Source organism: Bufo gargarizans, chromosome 2 (genome assembly GCF_014858855.1).
Source record: "Bufo gargarizans isolate SCDJY-AF-19 chromosome 2, ASM1485885v1, whole genome shotgun sequence".
Taxonomy (NCBI): Eukaryota; Metazoa; Chordata; class Amphibia; order Anura; family Bufonidae; genus Bufo; species Bufo gargarizans.
The window spans coordinates 492,546,801-492,566,530 of NC_058081.1; the positions used below are offsets into that span (position 1 = coordinate 492,546,801).

A 19,730-nucleotide genomic window follows, 5' to 3' on the forward strand; every position below is an offset into this window, starting at 1 on the left:
CCAATGGAGGAGTGAGCAGCACACAAGTCTCTGGCTCCTGAACGTCTCCAGCTTATTAAACGCTTACAGGGCACTATTGACTGCTAACCATCGATGAAAGGCCAAAGGAAGAGAACTTCTTCAACACCTGCTCCTGTGGACCGGGATTCAGGAGCCATTTTCCTGCTTCTTTAGCTCGTTCAGTCAGCCTGCGGGAAACTTTGAAGACAGCGCGTCGGCCAAGATGGCGGAGACACCATGCGGCGCAGCTTCTCCTGCACACACCTAGCATTCAAGCTCCCTGAAAGGAAAACCACCTAAAAATCAGGAGGCAAAGATCACTGGATCCCGGGCTCCTTTGTGGGGGAAGCGAGTCCCAGCTCAGCAGCCCCATCCTCTCCAGCCTTATCCAGGTACACGTCAGCTTCCTCTGGCTCCTCACCTCAGCAAAGAGGCTCACCAGTCATGACACCCAGGTCAGTGAGATCGCCAGACCCTAAAGACCAAAACGGGGACTGGGACTGGAAAATGCACCTTAAAGCACTTCCCACCAAGCCTGAGATAGATGCCCTATTCGTGAGATTGGACACCTCCCATAAGCAAGATATAGCTGCCCTACATCAGGACATTAAAAATGTCGGTCAGAGAGTAGAGGAGATAGTAGGGGTACAAGAGCAAGTCCTTGCAGCACTGGACTCACACCACAAGGTCTTATATGACCATACTGCGGAAATTCAGGATATCTTAACCCATCTAGATGATATAGAAAACAGGAACCAGAGGAATAATCTCCGCATCAGACGACTCCCTGAAACAATATCCCCCCAAGACCTAGAGTTTTGGGTACAGGAATATTTTGGCAAATAACTGGATAGAGATCCAGGGCAACCTATAGAGATCGATCGAATACACAGAGCCTTGGATCCCAATACAGGAGACCTTTCTCGTCCACGCGACATCATATGCAGAATCCATTTTTATAAAGATAAAGAGGCCATTTTTAGAGCAGGCAGAAACTCAGAAGCAACCCTTTTTGAAAATAAGGAACTCCTCATCTTGCCAGACCTTAGAAGACGCACATTAATGCTACGCAAGGCCCTAAAACCTCTCCTGACAAGCCTCAGGGACAACGCCATTATTTACAGATAGGGATTCCCCTTCCAACTGATTGCCAAGAAAGATGGAAAAACAGCAGTTTTTAAACATCTAGTTCAGTGATGGCGAACCTATGGCACGGGTGCCAGAGGTGGCACTCAGAGCCCTCTCTGTGGGCACCCGCACCCTGGAGAAAGTCTATGGTGTACCAATATACCTTAGACTTTTCCTGCCATTCATTAGTGCAGGACATGCTATGAACAGCACAGGCACAGACATTGAATGTAGGCAGGCTATTATAGCTAAATGACAAAGTACATGGAAGATATATGAAATTGGTGTGGCACTTTGCGATAAATAAGTGGGTTTTTGGTTGCAGTTTGGGCACTCGGTCTCTAAGAGGTTCACCATCACTGATCTAGTTGATCTACCAAGGCTGATGGAAACCTTCGACCTACCGCCAGTGGAACTCCCTGATTGGCCAAGACCACGAGTGGTATACTCTATTCCACACCATGGCAAATGGCAGACATTGACGCCTAAACGCCAGAGATCTTCTAGACATCCTCAAGCACAAGGGGACTGATAGCTTAACTGAATGCTAATATAATTTTCTTCTGTTATTTTTTGCTTCCCTTCCTTTGACTGCAGGTTTACTACTAGCTGGTAGCAGGTATCATATTCCATTACAGCCTATCCTAAGCTGTCACCATGCGATTCTTATGTCCTGTCATTTATAGTGTTATCCACTTACTGTTTCTGGAGATTATTACGGCTGCTGTTCCCCCACCTAGGGACCGCAGCACCTAGTGTTGATTGTGACTGAAGTCACCGTATTTCCCAGAGCCAATTCGGTTGGCTCCCACTTCCCCCTTTTATTTGTCTTCCTATCTATACATTATTTTTTGACTACTATGTTCTCATACTCCCAACCTTGAACATGTCTTCCCCTCCTTGTGTTCTCCCCACCTTTAATGTTACATTTCTGGGTAGGAGATATGACCCTTCTGAAAATTGTGCCTAGCCACCATGGTGGCGCATCTCTCATTTTGCACCTATAACGCCAGAGGCCTTAACAAGCCAGAGAAACTTAGCCAGATACTATATCGTTTCCATAAGAAGAGTCGTGTTGGTTATGTTCCAGGAAACCCATTTTAAAGTCACTTCCACGCCCAAGTGTGAGAGCAGATACTATCCGACCTGGTTTCACGGTCCCAACCCAACTAAAAAGGCAGATGGAGTTTCTATTGCATTCCATAAGAATTTCCGCCCTACGGTCTTGTCCTCAGATATCGACCCTAGAGGTCGGTTTATCTTTCTTAAGCTCTCAGTTGACCATTCCATTATCACAGTAGCTAACGTTTATTTTCCTAACCAGGGACAGGCGACCTTCTAATCCAAAATCCTCAGGCAACTAGCCAGATTTGCAGAAGGCTTTTCCATAATCTTTGGCTACTTTCACACTGGCGTTTTGGTTTCAGTTTGTGAGATCCGTTCAGTGATCTCACAAACGGTCCAAATCGGATCAGTTTTGCCAGTAAAGTATAACTGTCATATTTTTTTTCTCCTTCCTGCAGCTCTGTCCCTCATGGCTCTGACTCACTGGGTTTACAAAACAAACCTTGCGCTGAATCTTTGGGGTTTCTGAAGCAAAGCAGCAGGGGCAAAGAGGACTAGATCAGAGGTGGGCAAACTTTTTGACTCGTGGGCCACAATGGGTTCATATATTGGACGCAGGCGCCGGACCAAGAGTAGATGGATGGGGAGTTTGTGTGAAAAAATATAAATGAAATTTAAATTTCGGAACATTAAAGGCTTAGTTTAATTAAAGGTAGAAAAGCATAAAAAGAGTTATTGTACAAAACATTTATGCAATGTATTTCTTTCATAACATAGTATGTATAACTCACTTTCAATTTTAGTGGGAACAGTGTTGTTGGTCTCCCTTTTTTGTTAAGGCATCAAAGTCTCCATAGTGCCCCCCCCCCCCCATATTTTGCCAGTATATATGGCCCCCCTAGTGCTTCCCCTCTTCTCCATAGTGGCCCCCATAGTGCTTCCCCTCTTCTCCATAGTGGCCCCCCATAGTGCTTCCCCTCTTCTCCATAGCACCAATCCATAGTGCCAGTATATAAGGCCACCCTTCTTGCCACAGTATATTATAAATAATAAAAACAATAAACACATATACTTACCTAATGCTGCTGTCAGCGATGCGATGCAGGGTTCTTCTGGCCTGTGTCCCGCTCTGTACGGCTCAGACGCGCGATGACGTCATTAGGCCTGTAGCCTAGAAGAGAAACGGGCACGGGAGACGCCTCTCCTCCGCACCATTCATCTGTATTGCTGTCCTGAGGACGGCGATACAGATGAATATGGAGATGAGCGCTTCCACAATGGAAACGATCATCTCGACTCCTGCTGCCTCCTCCTCGCCCGGCTGTAGAAACAGCCCTGGGAGGAAGCATGGAATCCGGAAGCCGCAATCCTCAATCGCCGCCTGAACTGCATCCCGGCTCCGTCACTTCCCATCCCAGTCCCACGAGCAGCTCTGCGGGCAGTACTTTGCCCATCACTGGGCTACATACACTACATCTCAGCAGTATTAGCAGAGATTCATGAAAAATTAAAATACACAAACCTATGTAGAAAAGTTAAATAACCTTTCATTCTAATTTACATAAAAGTGAAGCTTTCCCCACAGCTTTACATGGCTGATAACAGAGACCAGTAGAGGCACACCATGTGGTAGACTGCAGCGTCCAGTCTGGTACGGCTGGGCACTGTGGTCCTTCAGCAGCGGCGGAGCCACAGGTTGTCTCCACACCGCCCTCTAGCGGACGGCATTGTGCTAGGACTCGCACACTCCGCGTCCAGCCCCGGGCGCGCTCGCTGAGAGGTAGCAGGAGTGCGCAGCGTGTCCCCGCCTCCTCTCCCGGCAGTGGCGGCGGCGGAGGCTCAGTTTATGTAGCGCTGCCCGGCTGTGGCTGGCTCGGTGTCCGGGGCTGTCGGTGAGGAGTTTGGTAGCAGGGCGTGGGCTTCTTCCCATGCGGCGGAAACAGAAGCGGCTTTTGCAGGCGGTGGGGCTGGGGCTGGTCGCCCTGCTCTTCCTGCCCAACGTGGGTCTGTGGTCTCTGTACAGAGAGCGGCAGCTGGAGGGCGCAGGGGGCAGCAGCAACGGGGACAGCCAGGTAAGTGGCGCTCGTGTATCTCCATGGCAACTTCACAGTGTCCCATACAAGTGTCTGCAGCGTCCAGTGCCGAGTGGCCCGCAGAGCTGACAATCAGAAGTGCGGGCTAGAAGTCATTCTGCCATACTTCAGCCCATAGGACCCATTATCACTGTTCTCTAGGGTCATCTGTGGCTCTTAATAATCAGATCTGTCCAGAGGTGGTTAAAAAAAACAGCGCTGATGTGGATTTATTTCTGTAGTGATGGTGAAAGCATTCACAACTGTACAAGTGAGTTCTAGAAGGACGGACAGGCTGCCGACTGGTGGATGTCGCTATCCTGCAACATTGGACATAGCCACTACACCTGACTGGATTATGTCAGTGTACGACACCGGCGACTGTAACCGATTATGTCAGTGTACGACACAGGCTAATAAGTGGTTATGTCAGTGTATGACACGGGCGACTGTAACCGATTATGTCAGTGCCCGGTATACGTGACTGTAAGTGGTTATGTCGGTGCCCGGTATAGGTGACTGTAAGTGGTTATGCCAGCGCCCAGTATAGGTGACTGTAAGTGGTTATGTCGGCGCCCGGTATAGGTGACTGTAAGTGGTTATGTCGGTGCCCGGTATAGGTGACTGTAAGTGGTTATGCCAGCGCCCAGTATAGGTGACTGTAAGTGGTTATGCCAGCGCCCAGTATAGGTGACTGTAAGTGGTTATGTCGGCGCCCGGTATAGGTGACTGTAAGTGGTTATGTCGGTGCCCGGTATAGGTGACTGTAAGTGGTTATGTCGGCGTCCGGTATAGGTGACTGTAAGTGGTTATGTCGGCGTCCAGCACGTCTGGTTAGCGGTGATCATGGAGGTTAGGGTCTCCGGCATGGCTGGTCATACTTGTTTGCGGGTGAGTGTCCTCCTTGGTTCGCAGGTTAGGTTTTCGCTTGTCTGTTTCCCATGTCTGTCTGGTCTGTGCAGTATTTCCCCAGTGTCCAGTCCTGAGCAGCAACAAAGCAGAGGGAAACCGGATACTCCGGATGAGCAAGTATCAGGGGTGTCGGCATTGGTTCCTGATCAGATTTTTGCTGTGAAATATGTGCACCCCCGCTACCTATGGACACCTCAGATACCCCAGAAATACCTGGACCGGATCTGGTAGCCCCCTCTTACATGCTCCTCAGATATGATATATTGGAGAACTCCACTGGGACATTACTTATGGATAAAGGACCACTCCGTGGGCACAGCTGAATTTTCAGTGTTTCCTATAGAGCTTAGAACAGCAAATCCAAAAAGTTAATAATGGGTTAAAAAGAAAAAGATCTCCGCTCTAATTGGAGACAATCAGCAGGATGCAGGGTAGCGGTGACAGTGGAGTACTCCCTGCCAGGTGTGCAGCTCTGGCCGCTGACGTGGGATCTTGTTCCGTGTTTGACCTTCCTGGTTCCGGGTGTGAATGTGTCTGGACGAGGCAGCTGCCTGGATGTGCTCTGAATGAGAACGGCTCCAGCTCTGCAGGATGCGTCTGCACAAGCGTACCGCCTGCTGTATACATGATGCTGCCCAGACAGGTCCATAGGTCTGGTATACTGGATGGCACGTACAGACGTGGCCGGTCAAATCTGTGGTACGTTTTCCACCATGTCTGTACGTACTCAATGAGTCCTTCCAACTGGGCAGTGTCTGCGCACATCTGCAGAATGCCCTGAAATCTGCGCCCATTTTGGAAACCCCTTGGACATGGGTTGTACTGTTGTAGTTAGTTAAAAGGAATCCAAACTATAAAGGAAGGAATTCTCCTTCCTGGTGGATCCACTTCTGGCTTTGACTGAAAATCCTGCAGGCAGATCTGCTTCAAAACCTCCTCCAAAAGACTCTGGGGGAGATTTGTCAAACTGGTGTAAAGTAGAACTGGCTTAGTAGGCCCATAGCAACCAATCGGATCCCACCTTTCAGTTTTCACATCTCCTTTGGAAAATGAAAGGTGGAATCTGGTTGCTATGGGCAACTAAGCCAAATTTACTTTACACCAGTTTGATAACTCTCCTCCAAAGGGTGCCTGCTGGAGATGAGCGAAGCGAGCTTTGGATGCTACATCTGAAGCCGCTTCGCCCAAAAACTTGTTATGATACTGTATGCAGATGTCTCCGTACAGTATTAGAATGTATGGTCTTCGATGAGCCGAAGTTATTCACAAGTTCACGCAAATGTAATTGATTATTACAGTTAAAAACACATAAAACTTCGTTAGAATACTGTACAGAGCGAGCGCTCCGTACAGTCTTAGAACGTATTGGTTCTGATGAGCCACAGTTATTGCTTTGCGAAGTCTCGCGAGAGCCACGCTACAGAGAGTGCGGATATCAAAATCCGCACTGAAGAGAAAAGCAAAGTGTACGTTAGATTCGTCAAATCTCATACACTTCAGTAGGGGGTTTTTTCCACAAGGGAATCTCCACAGAAAAAACGCACACAATCTGCATGGTGTGCATATACCCTAAAACCATCAAGGTAGCGCGCCCATTCCAGTGTACATGTTAGGTGCTTCCAGCTTTCTGACTGTATATGGCCGCCTCTAGTGATTGGGTGCTGTGCCCTTGATGCTTGGCAATCACTGGCATTTTGGAGTCATTCGATGTGCAGAATGAGATGATTTGCAGTTCTTTGAGCATAACATGTTGCATTGCTGATTTTTATTTTTTTTCTCAGTGGGATAACCTTTTTGAGCATGATTCATGTAGAGCATGAGCTCTACATGATTTATTAAAAAATATATATATTTTTAGCATTTTTACTTTTTAAACCGTTCTTGTTACACACGGAATAACCTGTTGCCTTCTTATGGCTGTGTGGAGGTTTGTGTTGCTTGTGTGTAATCTCTGCACAAGAAAATGTACTTAATATTTAACACTAATAATTGTTTATTTTTTGTAGTATTCTTTTTACGGACATTTTATTCATTTTTTTTTTTGTATTAATTTTTATAGAATTTGTTGTTAATCCACCTAAGGGATTACTATTTGGCATCGTACAGTCAGGTCCATAAATATTGGGACATCGACACAATTCTAACATTTTTGGCTCGATACGCCACCACAATGGATTTGAAATGAAACGGACAAGATGTGCTTTACCTGCAGACTGTCAGCTTTAATCTGAGGGTATTTACATCCAAATCAGGTGAACGGTGTAGGAATTACAACACTTTGCATATGTGGACCTGACTGTATATTGTATTCATATGTCTGTTTAATGCTACATCATGTTCTCGGACTGCTTTTATGGCACCACTTGGTAAACCCTACCAGCTGGATTAGGGTACAGCCAGCCCTGGGGTCCTCTCTAGGTGCCCAGTGCTCTCCCAGTTGCAGCCCATGCCCCTGGGAAAGCAGGTGACCTGATTGACGAGTGGGGTCCACTTTGATCATGCCATGGTCCTTCTTGGCATGCGGAGATCATAAGGTTAAGCAGATTGTTTTACATCAACTTTAAGAGCATCTGTCAGCAGTTTTGTCCCTATAAAACTGGCTGACCTGTTACATGTGCGCTTGCAGCTGAAGACATCTGTGTTGGTCCCATGTTCTGTGTGCCCACATTGCTGAGAAAAATTATGTTTTAATATATGCAAATGAGCCTCTAGGAGCAACGGGGGCGTTGTCATTACACCTAGAGGCTCTGCTCTCTCTGCAACTGCTGCGCCCTCTCTACTACAGTCATAAAGCTGCTTGCAATTTGTTTCCCTTACCAGCGAATGAACTACAGGTCTCAGCCCGGCCACAGTTACACACCGATCTCTGGTAGCTTACACGTAACCTGAGGTTAACCTTTGAACCTGCTCTTTATCTCATCTTCACCTGCTCCATATCACATTACAGGATATGTAAGTGACTGGATTGTCATTATGATATGAGTTTAGACTCTGTCCTGGCTAAACACCGCCATGTCACTTCTAGTGTCTCCTCAGTAGAACCACCTGTCTCATGGAGACATCCCTTGTCCGTATGACCCATTAGGACAATTGAATATCGTAAAGGGGGTGTCCTCCGCTCCATGAGGCAGAACGGAGAGCCGTCTTTACAAAGTAGTCCGATTCTTGCAGTCTTGAGCTGTTCTTTTATTGCAAGCTACTACCATTTGTCTGAAATGTGATAGCAATACTGTATTTTCCATAAGGCTACTTTCACACTAGTGTTAATATTTTCCGGTATTGAGATCCGTCATAGGGTCTCAATACCGGAAAAAACCGCTTCCATTTTGTCCTCATTTATTGTCAATGGGGACAAAACGTAACTGAACAGAACGGAATTCTCCAAAATGCATTCCGTTCCGTTCTCATACCGGAGAGCAAATCGCAGCATGCTGCGGTTTGCTTTCCATCATGGGATGCGGAGCAAGACGGATCCATCATGACCCACAATGCAAGTCAATGGGGAAGTTTTTGCTGACACAATAGAAAACGGATCGTCCCCCATTGACTTTCAATGGGGTCCATGATCCGTTGTATTATCAGTAACGGAAGCGTTTTGGCTGAACCCTACAGGATCCAGCAAAATTTATCAATTTTAGCGCAGTTTGCTCTACTTTTTTGGTGAAGATTGATTAGTAAATCTCCCCCCTCCAAGGGCTTGTAGGAGGCTTTGGAAGTCTTATTTTAATCTTTTTGGGAGTAGAATATTGATGACCTATCCTCAGGATAGGTCATCAATATCTGATCGGTGGGGGTCGGACTTCTAGCACCCCACGTCAATCAGCTGTTCAACGTCATGGTGCTCCTGTAACCCCTGCAGCCTTATCCTGACCATTGACGTCACGTTCATCAGTCTCATGACCTATGTGCAACTGGGTCCTGGGCTGAAATGCCAAGCACAGCTACTACCAATGTACGGTGCTATGCTCGGTATGCTGTGTGTAGGCCGCTCACCAGAGTGCCACAGCCTCTACAAACTATGGATTGGTGGCAATACCAGGAGTCGCCCTCCACCAATAAGATATTGCTAACCTATCTTGAGGATAGGTCATCAATAATTTACTGCCTGCACAACACCTTTTAAAGAATCACAGACTGGCGAATGTCTCATCTCCGTTAATAAATTCTTTGCCACCCTGAAAAACTAAAGTCAGATGATTTCCAGGTCAGAATGTAATGACACGACTGGTACACAAAGCACTTGGCACCTGGTAGCATGTATTCTTCATTCTTCTGAGTGCTGGCACAACCCACGTAACTGCAGTCGCCTCTACATCACTGAGGTGTGGCTTGTTTTTATTGGCCGGATAGATGGTGACTACTCGGCACAGGTTGGCGATGGTTACATATTACATGTTACAGAGGCACCTGAGTTTTAACATTGATGTTGTATGTCTAGAATATATATGACCTACAGCAATCAGGAGAACGAAGGAGCCGCATCAATCAGGTGGAGCGCTCTGACTCCTCAGAATTTGCTGGCACCATGTGGTATTGCAGAGGTTGGATGAATGGCATGCTGAGCCCCCTCTTGAGCATTCCAATAGTCATATAACTTGGACGAGCCCTTTAAAGGGAACCTGTCACCGGGATTTTGTGTATAGGGCTGAGGACATGGGTTGCTAGATGGCCGCTAGCACATCCGCAATACCCAGTCCCCATAGCTCTGTGTGCTTTTATTGTGTAAATAAACCGATTTGATACATATGCAAATTAACCTTAGATGAGTCCTGTCCCTGACTCATCTCACACACAGGACTCATCTCAGGTTAATTTGCATATGTATCAAATCGTTTTTTTTACACAATAAAAGCACACAGAGCTATGGGGACTGGGTATTGCGGATGTGCTAGCTGCCATCTAGCGACCCATGTCCTCAGCTCTATACACAAAATCCAGATGACAGGTTCCCTTTAAATGCTTTGGCTGCAATGTCCATAGATATGTGAAAGGCTATTCCTTTAACTGGATGCCCCCAGACCCTCACTTGTTGGTCAGGAGGAAGAAATAAGGGGACTTTCACACTTGGGGCAGAGGATTCAGGCAGGCAATTCCGTCGCCGGATCTGTCAAAACGTATGCAAACTAATGGCATTTGTCAGACAGATCAGAATCCTGATCCGTCTGACAAATGCATTGAAATGCCGGATCCGTCTCTCCGGTGTCATCTGTAAAAAACGGATCCAGCATTATATTTTTTTTGCGCAGACCACAAAAACATCCGTTTTGCCGGAACACTCGGGGCTGGATCAGTCATTAATGCATGTAAAAGGGGAAAAAATGTGTTCTGGAAATTTTGGCCGGAGATAAAACCGTAGCATGCTGCGGTATTATCTCCTTCCTAAAATGACTGAACTGAAGGACATCCTGATGCAAACTGAACGGATTACTCTCTATTCAGAATGCATGGGGATACAACTGATCATTTTTTTCCGGTATAGAGCCCCTAGGACGGAACTCAGAACTGGAAAAGAATAACGCTAGTGTGAAAGTACCCTAAGAAGTAAAGATGACTTCCCTCCTCCTCCGTTCAGGGGGTGCCCTGCATGTGTGGCATAGCTTGCCCTGGCATGGCTAGATGTTTGTATAATGTACATACGCCTCTGCCAGCATCCTGCATTTCTCTCATTCCTTCCCGCATCTATTTGGTAAGCCGTGAAGACGTTCTCATTGGGGTCTCCTCGTTTGTGGTAATGAAGTTAATTGCTTGCCCCAGGACTCCCTGAGCATTTTCATGCTTTGCTAGCTGTGTACACAATGACTGTGTCTGCAAATGAGCATTCAAGCCTGGCTCCGCCAGTGCCCTTTGACTGACGTCTCGCAGGCATCTGTGAAGGTTAAGGTAGGTAAACTCTGCCGAGAAAAACAGATGAATCGCTGCATTGACAATGCACAACAAGTGCCGCCATGACAGTCATAGGGAAGACGGCTGTGCTACTTACTGGCTGTGTAAGTGTCAGATTGTCATGTCTCAAAGGATTATTGAGCTCAAACCTACCCAATCTGAATTACATTTTTGTGTATTTGGCTGAAACTTCCCAAGAGGAACCTTGTGGTCCTGTTAAGTGACAGCAACACCCTCTGACCAGTTTTACATAAGGCATCAGACAGGGGGGTCTTTCATCAGACAGGTTGTTTTTAAACTATGCAGGGGGTGTGCACTTACTAGTTTTAAAGAGAACCCGTCATCAAGATATTCCATGTTTTAATTATATGCGTTACCATATACAGTCCATAAATATTGGGACATCGACACAATTCTAACATTTTTGGCTCTGAGCATGGTCTCCTGTGTAGAGGCGGTGCAGTGTAGTTACAGCTGCTCCTCCCATGCCAGAGAATGTATTGTAATTACACTGCACCGCTGCGGAAAAGGAGGAAGTAGCGCTCGCACAAGCGCCAATACCCCTTCAAACAGCTAATCGTTGGGGGTTCGGGGAGTCGGACCCCTACCGATTTGATATACTGAGGATATGCTATCAATACTAAAGTAGCACTCCCACAAAATTGTGTATTTTCTGAACTGTTATAAAGGTACATGATGTAATCTGTACTGAAGGTAATCTTCGTGTCTGTATTTGAGTTATCTCTTCCCTTCAGATCCTCAGATGTGTCATCTGACCAGTGCTCTGACTTTCCAAATAAGGGAGAGTTCACATCTTTCATTTTCTGTTCTTTTAATTCGTCAGAAGAACAGAAAAAGAACAGGATCCTGTTTAAAAAACGGATCCTGTTGCATCCGTTATGCACATTTGGCATCTGTTTTAGCCATAAAAAAACAAAAACGGATCTCAGACGGACATGGCCCAAATGGATGCCAAATGTGCATCAGGATGTTTTTTCTTTTTAAAGGGGTTGTCCGGGTTCAGAGCTGAACCCGGACATCCCTCCATTTTCACCCCGGCAGCCCCCCTGACATGAGCATCAGAGCAGTTCATGCTCCGATGCTCTCCTTTGCCCTGTGCTAAATTGCGCAGGGCAAAGGCATTTTTAGGCGTTCCGGTGACCTACCGGGTTCTTCATGGGGCTGACAGGAACCCCGGTGACGTCACCGGCACTGATGGGCGGGATTTAGCTCTGCCCTAGCCAGTAAAACGGCTAGGGCAGAGCTAAAGCCCGCCCCTCAGAGCCGGTGATGTCACCGAACACACTGCCGGACGGAAGTTACCGCCCGGCAGTGTGTTATTGAAAACAAAAAAGCCTGTACCCTGCGCGATTTAGCGCAGGGCACGGGAGCGCATCGGAGCATGAGATGCTCCGATGCTAGCCTCAGGGGGGCTGTCTGAAAATAACGGTATGTCCGGGTTCAACCCCTTTAAGGATCCTTGTGCATTACTGATGCACAGGATCCTGTTTTTACGGATCAGATTAACGGAAAATGAAACAGATTGGGGGAGGACTGGAAGGAGGGACTAGAACAGTTCAAAAAGGAAAGATGTACCGGTAAAAAATATACATAAATTGTATGTATACTAATGCCAGAAGCCTGACTAATAAAAGTGGGGAACTGGAATTAGTGATGTGTGATGAGGGCTATGACCTAGTGGGAATAACTGAGACATGGCTGGATGATAGCTATGATTGGGCAGTTAATGTACAGGATTACAGTCTGTTTAGAAAGGAAGTTCAAAACCGCAGAGGGGGAGGGGTCTGCCTTTATGTAAAGCCCACACTCCTGAAAGATACAAGTGAGGGACATGTGGAGTCACTGTGGGTCAAAATACATGGAGGCAAAAACAATAATAAAATACTAATAGGAGTTTACTATAAACCACCTAATATACCAGAGTCCACAGAAAATCTACTACTAAACGAGATAGACGAGGCGGCAAATCATAATGAGGTGGTTATTATGGGGGACTTTAACTACCCAGATATAGACTGGGAAACTGAAACTTGTATATCTCATAAAGGAAACAGGTTCTTGGCAATAACCAAAGACAATTACCTCTCAACTGGTTCAGGACCCGACTAGGGGGGCAGCCATACTGGACTTAGTATTAACCAATAGGCCTGACAGAACAACAGACGTGCAGGTTGGGGGACACCTGGGAAATAATGACCATAAAGTAATAACCTTCCGATTTACATTCAGAAGAGTGTTTGTTTCTTCAGGGAGGCACAAACCTTATAGGAATAAAAGGATAAGGAATAAGAAAAAAACAATGTGCATAAATAGAACTGTAATAAAAGCAATAAATGACCAAAAGAAACCATTTAAAGGGAGTCTTTCAGCTCAACTGACCATTATAGAACACTAACACCATGATCTGCATTATAGTCCCCATATTGGAATGCTACTTACCGTATAGATGTCCGTCGTTTATTTTCGCTAAAAAACACGTGTTCAATATGTTAATTAGGTTCTGAAGGTTCCCCTTGCCGCTTTTCATATGAAACCCCTCCCCTTTCACTCCCTAGGTTTTTTAGAAATCCAGCTCCAGGGCCGTTCACAAGATTCGCCGTGCCTGGGCACTTCATTCTTCATTATGGGCAGAGGCACAAGAGCATTTTATGCGTCTGCCCATAATGGGGGTTGAAGTGCGCAGGAGAGGTGAATATTGTGAACGGCGCTGGCGCTGGATTTCTGAAGAACCTAGGGCGGGCCAGAGGGGTGAAAGGGGAGAGGTTTCATATGAAATGCGACGAGGAGCCAGGGCAACGGCCACTTGAACACCGCCCCTGGACAGCTTCACAACCTAATTAACATTTTGAATAAAAGTGTTTTTTAGCGAAAATAAGCGACGTACAGCTATACGGTAAGTAGCAATCCAATATGGGGACTATAATGCAGATCATGGTGTTAGTGTTCTATAATGGTCAGTTTAAATCACTAAAACAGGGTAGCGAGAAAGTATTGAAAAACTGTAAGGAAAAAAATTGAATATGTAAAAAAAAAATTAAAAAAATCTGCAAAATTACAGACCGAGAGATTTATTGCCACAGGGAGAAAAAGTAACTCTAAAATGTTCTTCAATTATATAAATGGTAAAAAGTATAAATCTGAAGGTGTCGGCCTCTACAGAGTAAAATGAGGGGGGAGTTGCAGAGAGCGATGAGGAGAAAGCAAAGCTATTAAATACTTTTTTCTCCACTGTATAAACTGAGGAAAATAAACTGTCAGATGAAATGCAGAATGTAAAAGTAAATACCCCATTAAAAGTGCCCTGTCTGACCAAGGAAGAAGTATAGCGGCGTCTTAAAAAGATTAAAATAGACAAATCGCCAGGACCAGATGGCATACACCCCGTATTTTAAGAGAATTAAATTATGTCATAGCCAGACCCTTATTTCTGATATTTAAGGACTCTATACTGCCAGGGATTGTTCCACAGGATTGGCGAATAGCAAATGTGGTGCCGATATTCAAAAAGGTCCCAAAAACAGTCCGGAAACTAAAGGCTGGTAAGTTTAACATCTTTCGTGGGTAAACTGTTTGAAGGTTTTCTAAGAGATGCTATCTTGGAGTACCTCAATGAAAATAAGCAAATAACGCCATATCAGTATGGCTTCATGTAAAACTAATTTAATCAGTTTCTATGAGGAGGTAAGTTCTAGACTTGACTGCGCCGAATCAATAGATGTCGTATATCTGGACTTCTCCAAAGCATCTGACACTGTACCACATAAAAGGTTAGTATATAAAATGAGAATGCTTAGACTGGGAGAAAATGTCTGTATGTGGGTAAGTAACTGGCTCAGTGATAGAAAATGGAGGGTGGCTATTAATGGAACACACTCAGATTGGGTCACTGTCACTAGTGGAGTACCCCAGGGGTCAGTATTGGGTCCTTTTCTCTTAAACATATTCATTAATGATCTTTGTAGAAGGCTTGCACAGTAAAATATCATTTTTTGCAGATGGAGTGCTGGGTACAGTTCTGGGCTCCTCTGAACAAAGCAGACATAGCAGAGCTGAGAGGTTACAGAGAAGGGAAACTAAAGTAATAACTGGAATGGATGGACTACAGCACCCCGAAAGATTAATAAAATTAGGGTTATTCCCTTTAAAAAAGACGACTGAGGGGAGATCTAATAACTATGTATAAATATATCAGGGGTCAGTACAGAGATCTATCCCATCATCTATTCATTCCCAGGACTGTGATGAGGGGACATCCTCTGCATCTGGAGGAAAGAAGGTTTGTACACAAACGTAGAAGAGGATTCTTTATGTTAAGAGCAGTGAGACTATGGAACTCTCTGCCTGAGGCCTCTTTCACACAATCGTATGCCTTTTTTAGTGTTTTGCGGTCCGTTTTTCACAGATCCATTGTTCCGTTGTGTTTCCGTTTCGGAACACATACGGAAGACATACGGATGCATTTCCGTATGTGTACCGTTTTTTTTTAGCGGATCCATTGAGTTGAATAGAGCCACGGAACGTGATTTGAGGGCAATAATATGACATGTTCTATCTTTCAACGGAACGGAAATACGGAAACGGAATACATTCCTTTTTTTTTTGTGGAACCATTGAAATGAATGGTTCCGAATACGGAACGTATACGGAACGCAAAAAACGCCCCGTAAACGGGAAAAAAACGGTTGAGTGAAAGAGGCCTGAGGACGTGGTGATGGTGAATTCATTCAAAGCGTTCAAGAGGGGCCTGTATGTATTTCTGGAGTGTAATAATATTACAGGCTATAGCTACTAGAGAGGGGTCGTTGATCCAGGGAGTTATTCGGATTGGAGTCGGGAAGGAATTTTTTTCCCCTTAAGGCCGAATGCACACGGCCGTGGAACACGGACGTGAGCAGTCCGTGGGATCCCGGCCTGGCATCCTGCTGACAGCAGGAGCGCACGGCATCATTGGTTGCTATGACGCCATTCGCTTCATGCCGCCTCTGCACTACAGTAATACCCTCGTATGACGCCGTGCGCTCCTGCTGTCAGCAGGATGCCAGGCCGGGATACCACGGACTGCTCACGTCTGTGTTCCGTGGGCATTCGGCCTAAGTGGGGGAAATTGGCTATTACCTCACAGTTTTTTTGGCCTTCCTCTGGATCAACTTGCAGGATAACAGACCGAACTGGATGGACAAATGTTTTTTTTCAGCCTTATAAACTATGTTAAGGGTGGGTTTACACTAGCGTTATGGAGTCCGTTATGGCTTTCCGTTATAACATGGTTATAACGGAATCCATAGGATGGAATGCAAAACGGAAGCCTTTAAAGAGGCATTCCGTTTTGCTCCGTCCTAATAGAAGTCTATGGGAAAACATAACGGATCCTTCTGGGTCCCATTATGCAAGACGGAAAACTAATTTTCTGTCTTGCATAACGGGAACCAGACTGATCCGTTATGTTTTCCCATAGACTTCTATTAGGACGGAATGCCTTTTAAAGGCGTCCGTTTTTCATTCCGTCATAATCCAAGTCTATGGGCAGCAAAACTGATCTGTCCTTCCGTCTTATGGATTCCGTTATGTTCCGTTATAACCCTGGTATAACAGAAAGCCATAACGGACTCCATAACGCTAGTGGGAACCCACCCTTACTTTGTTAGATGTGAACTCTCCCTAACAGAGCATCTTGTATGTAGACGGGAAGCCAGCTTCTCTGTGTACTCCTATGGGAGCCTCAATGTCGGTCTCATAGGAATAAACAGAGAAGTAACTGACTTCCTGTCCTGTCAGTTGGAGACGCAGAGTGTTGGTCACAGAAGGGAGGGTATAACTCACAAATACAGTCACTGGTAAGATTACCTTCACTACAGTTTATATCCTACACCTTTCTAACAGGTCAGAGAATAAACATTTTAGAAGGAGTGCTTTTTTAACCCACTCCACAACCCCATGTTGCTGCCACTGTAAAACTCTGGTTTTGCTCCACAGAAACCCCGGTGGCAAATCTGTAGCTTCAGTCCCATGTGGATGTATACTACAGGAGTTGTCTGTCCCGACTCTTTCACAGGCTCATCTTCTGTGGGGCCAGACATGTCGTAGTTTTATTCCTGCTGCCTCTCGGCATGTTTGCCGTGCTGCCGCCGGAACTCCGGCCTGCCTCCATTATATTCAATGAGGCCAGAGCGGTAGTCCGGGGGCACGTGTGCACTAGCGGCAGCACGGATCCGACAGGCTGTTCATCCGCCGGAACAGCCTGCCGGAGTTCCTTGCTGCTAGTGTTAAAGTACCCTAACATTGCAAGTACTGAAGCTAACTGACAGTGGTGATGTAGTATATGATTGACCATAGGGGGGGCCGCTCTTATACATCAGCTGTCTGCTCTGGATGTTTCCTGCGGTGCGGGTAGGGGGCTCATAGATATGCACATGTAAGAGCAGGGTGCATTTGGTGCACCCTGGAACCTGTAAGATCTCCAGTCATTAAGCTGCTCCCAGAACCGAGAAGGACAAGTCCCCGTTCATAGATCATTTTATTCAGTGTTAGTGTTTTCCCGGCGTCTTACTCTGGGGACTGCAGCCAGATCTGGAGCTCTAGCACGTATCTCCTTTTTTCATTTATCTTTCTTTGACGTTCTGTCAGCGTCGCCACCTGCAGCAGGATTGGCAGAGAAGACTTTGTTCTGTTAGCACGAGCAGCTGCAAATCTGTCATCTGTCCCTGCGACTGCATCAAAAAAGCTCTTGCTTATCCACTTCCCTGGCACTGCTGCTTCTCCAAAGACTGAAATTTACAGCTACATGCAGAAAGAAATGATAAAGAAGAAGCTGTGATCCCGGACTGCTTCAGGCTGTCCTCCTCATCTTCCTTAGATATTTTTGCTGTTGCTTGGCTCCGTTAATTTACAGCCTTGCAAATCTTTACTGCCTCATTAGAGCCATTTAGGATGTATATGTGTTAAATTTTACAAGCATTTTCTCTCGCTAATTTAGTGCTAATGTACAGAAGGTAACGTGACGGCGTTTCGTTTCCTTTGCAGTTGGCCCAGACAGCTTGAACTTACATTTTATAAACTCTGCTGTGTGGGCTCCAGACTAGGGATGAGCGAACTTGTGTTTCAGGTTCGGGGTACAAGGTTCGGGTTATCTAAAAATTCTGTTATTTATTCCTCTACCATGGACCATAAGTTTATGGTCTCTGGTGGCAGAATCTATAACGGAATTCTTGTACGCTGAACTTGAAACACAAGTTCGCTCATCCCTACTCCAGACGTATACTGTCCTACCGTTCTGGGATGTGAAGTCGCTGCTTAATAGATATTGTCAGCCATGTTGGCTGTCAAGGAGCTCCACTTTCTGTCAACCGGTCAAAAGAAGTATTTTCCATCTGAACCTCTCGCAAAAACCCGGTCAGCGCTCACTGGACACTGAAATGTAAATTAACTCTCTTTTCAAAAAAAAAAAAAGTCTGCTGTGAATCTTGTTTTACCTGTTGGGAGGCAGCTATTGTCTTAGTCAGTTTCTGACCCTTCTAAATTGGTCTTAAAACATAACTTGGGGTGTAAGCCAAACCAGGCCTTCATTACTAGACCGTTTAACTTTAGTTTTTTGACTGGGTCAGACCTTTGTCCGTTTTCTTTGGGGAAAATTGTATGTAACTTAGGCACTCTCCATTAGGTTAAAAAGTGCCCCCTACATCTCATAAAGGGTAAGACATGCATGGCAAAATGTGTGCCTGTGAAAGAGTATCTGGAATTCGTGGTCACATTTTTACTTGTACATATGGTATGTGTCAGACCACTCATAATCGTTATTTATTTGGCGCCATCATATTCCGCAGCGGATTACGATCGGAGGGTTCAAATAAAATCAGACATTACAGAGTAGCAAATACTAATCTTAAAGGGGATGTCCTTGTTGGACGATACCTTTTTACTTGAATTACAGGGAATCCAGCTGCTGGGACCGCCCACGATCAGCCGTCATCTGAGGAGGAATCCAGCAGCAAGGTTTTCATTTAGCTGCAGCGCCACCCTAGGTGAAGTAAGGCATGGATGGGCTAGGTGAGCGATACAATCTATGTAAGGTCCTGGACAGATTCCCCCCAACTTCTAGGTACTGTGAATTCCCTAATAAGGATCCTATCATAGAGCTGAGGAAAATTCCCATTGACTTCTCTGCAGCTCCTTGTGTTGCCAGAAACTGCGCTATTCTACTTGTTGGCGAATGGTTAGGACGATGGAAAGGAGTTTCCTTCTGTGTATAACAGAAGGAACAGCACTCTTCCAAATCTGTCATATGACAGCTACCAAAGGGGCCCAGTGCTGCCTCTTGAGTAATGTTGAGCGAACTTGTGTTTCAAGTTCAGAGTTCTGCTTCGGGTTATCGGAGAATCCTATTATGGATTCTGTTACCACGGACCGTAATGGAATTCTATGACAGCATGCACCACGGAAGCCTATAAGAGGCATTCTGTATTGTGTGCTGACCATAGACTTCTATTATGATGGAATGCAATACAGAATGCCTCTTATAGACATCCGAGGTGCATGCCGTCATAGAATTCTGTTATGGTCCATGCAGGGCTGGTTTTAGACAAAATGTGGCCCCGGGCAAAATCAAAAGACGGGGTCCACATCTTGTAATAATGTGCTAAAAACAGTCCGCGC

The 19,730-nt window shown here is 45.7% G+C and overlaps 1 protein-coding gene across 1 annotated transcript in view; it reads left to right on the forward strand.

Annotated features, from left to right (window-relative positions):
- Nucleotides 1-3,963: 3,963 nt before the first annotated feature.
- Nucleotides 3,964-19,730, forward strand: part of GALNT10 (polypeptide N-acetylgalactosaminyltransferase 10) — a 167,440-nt gene continuing 151,673 nt past the window's right edge. The window contains exon 1 of the mRNA XM_044281185.1: nt 3,964-4,265. Within this exon, the coding sequence (XP_044137120.1) occupies nt 4,122-4,265 (144 nt within the window). The 5' untranslated portion in view covers nt 3,964-4,121. The remainder of the gene's footprint in view (nt 4,266-19,730) is intronic.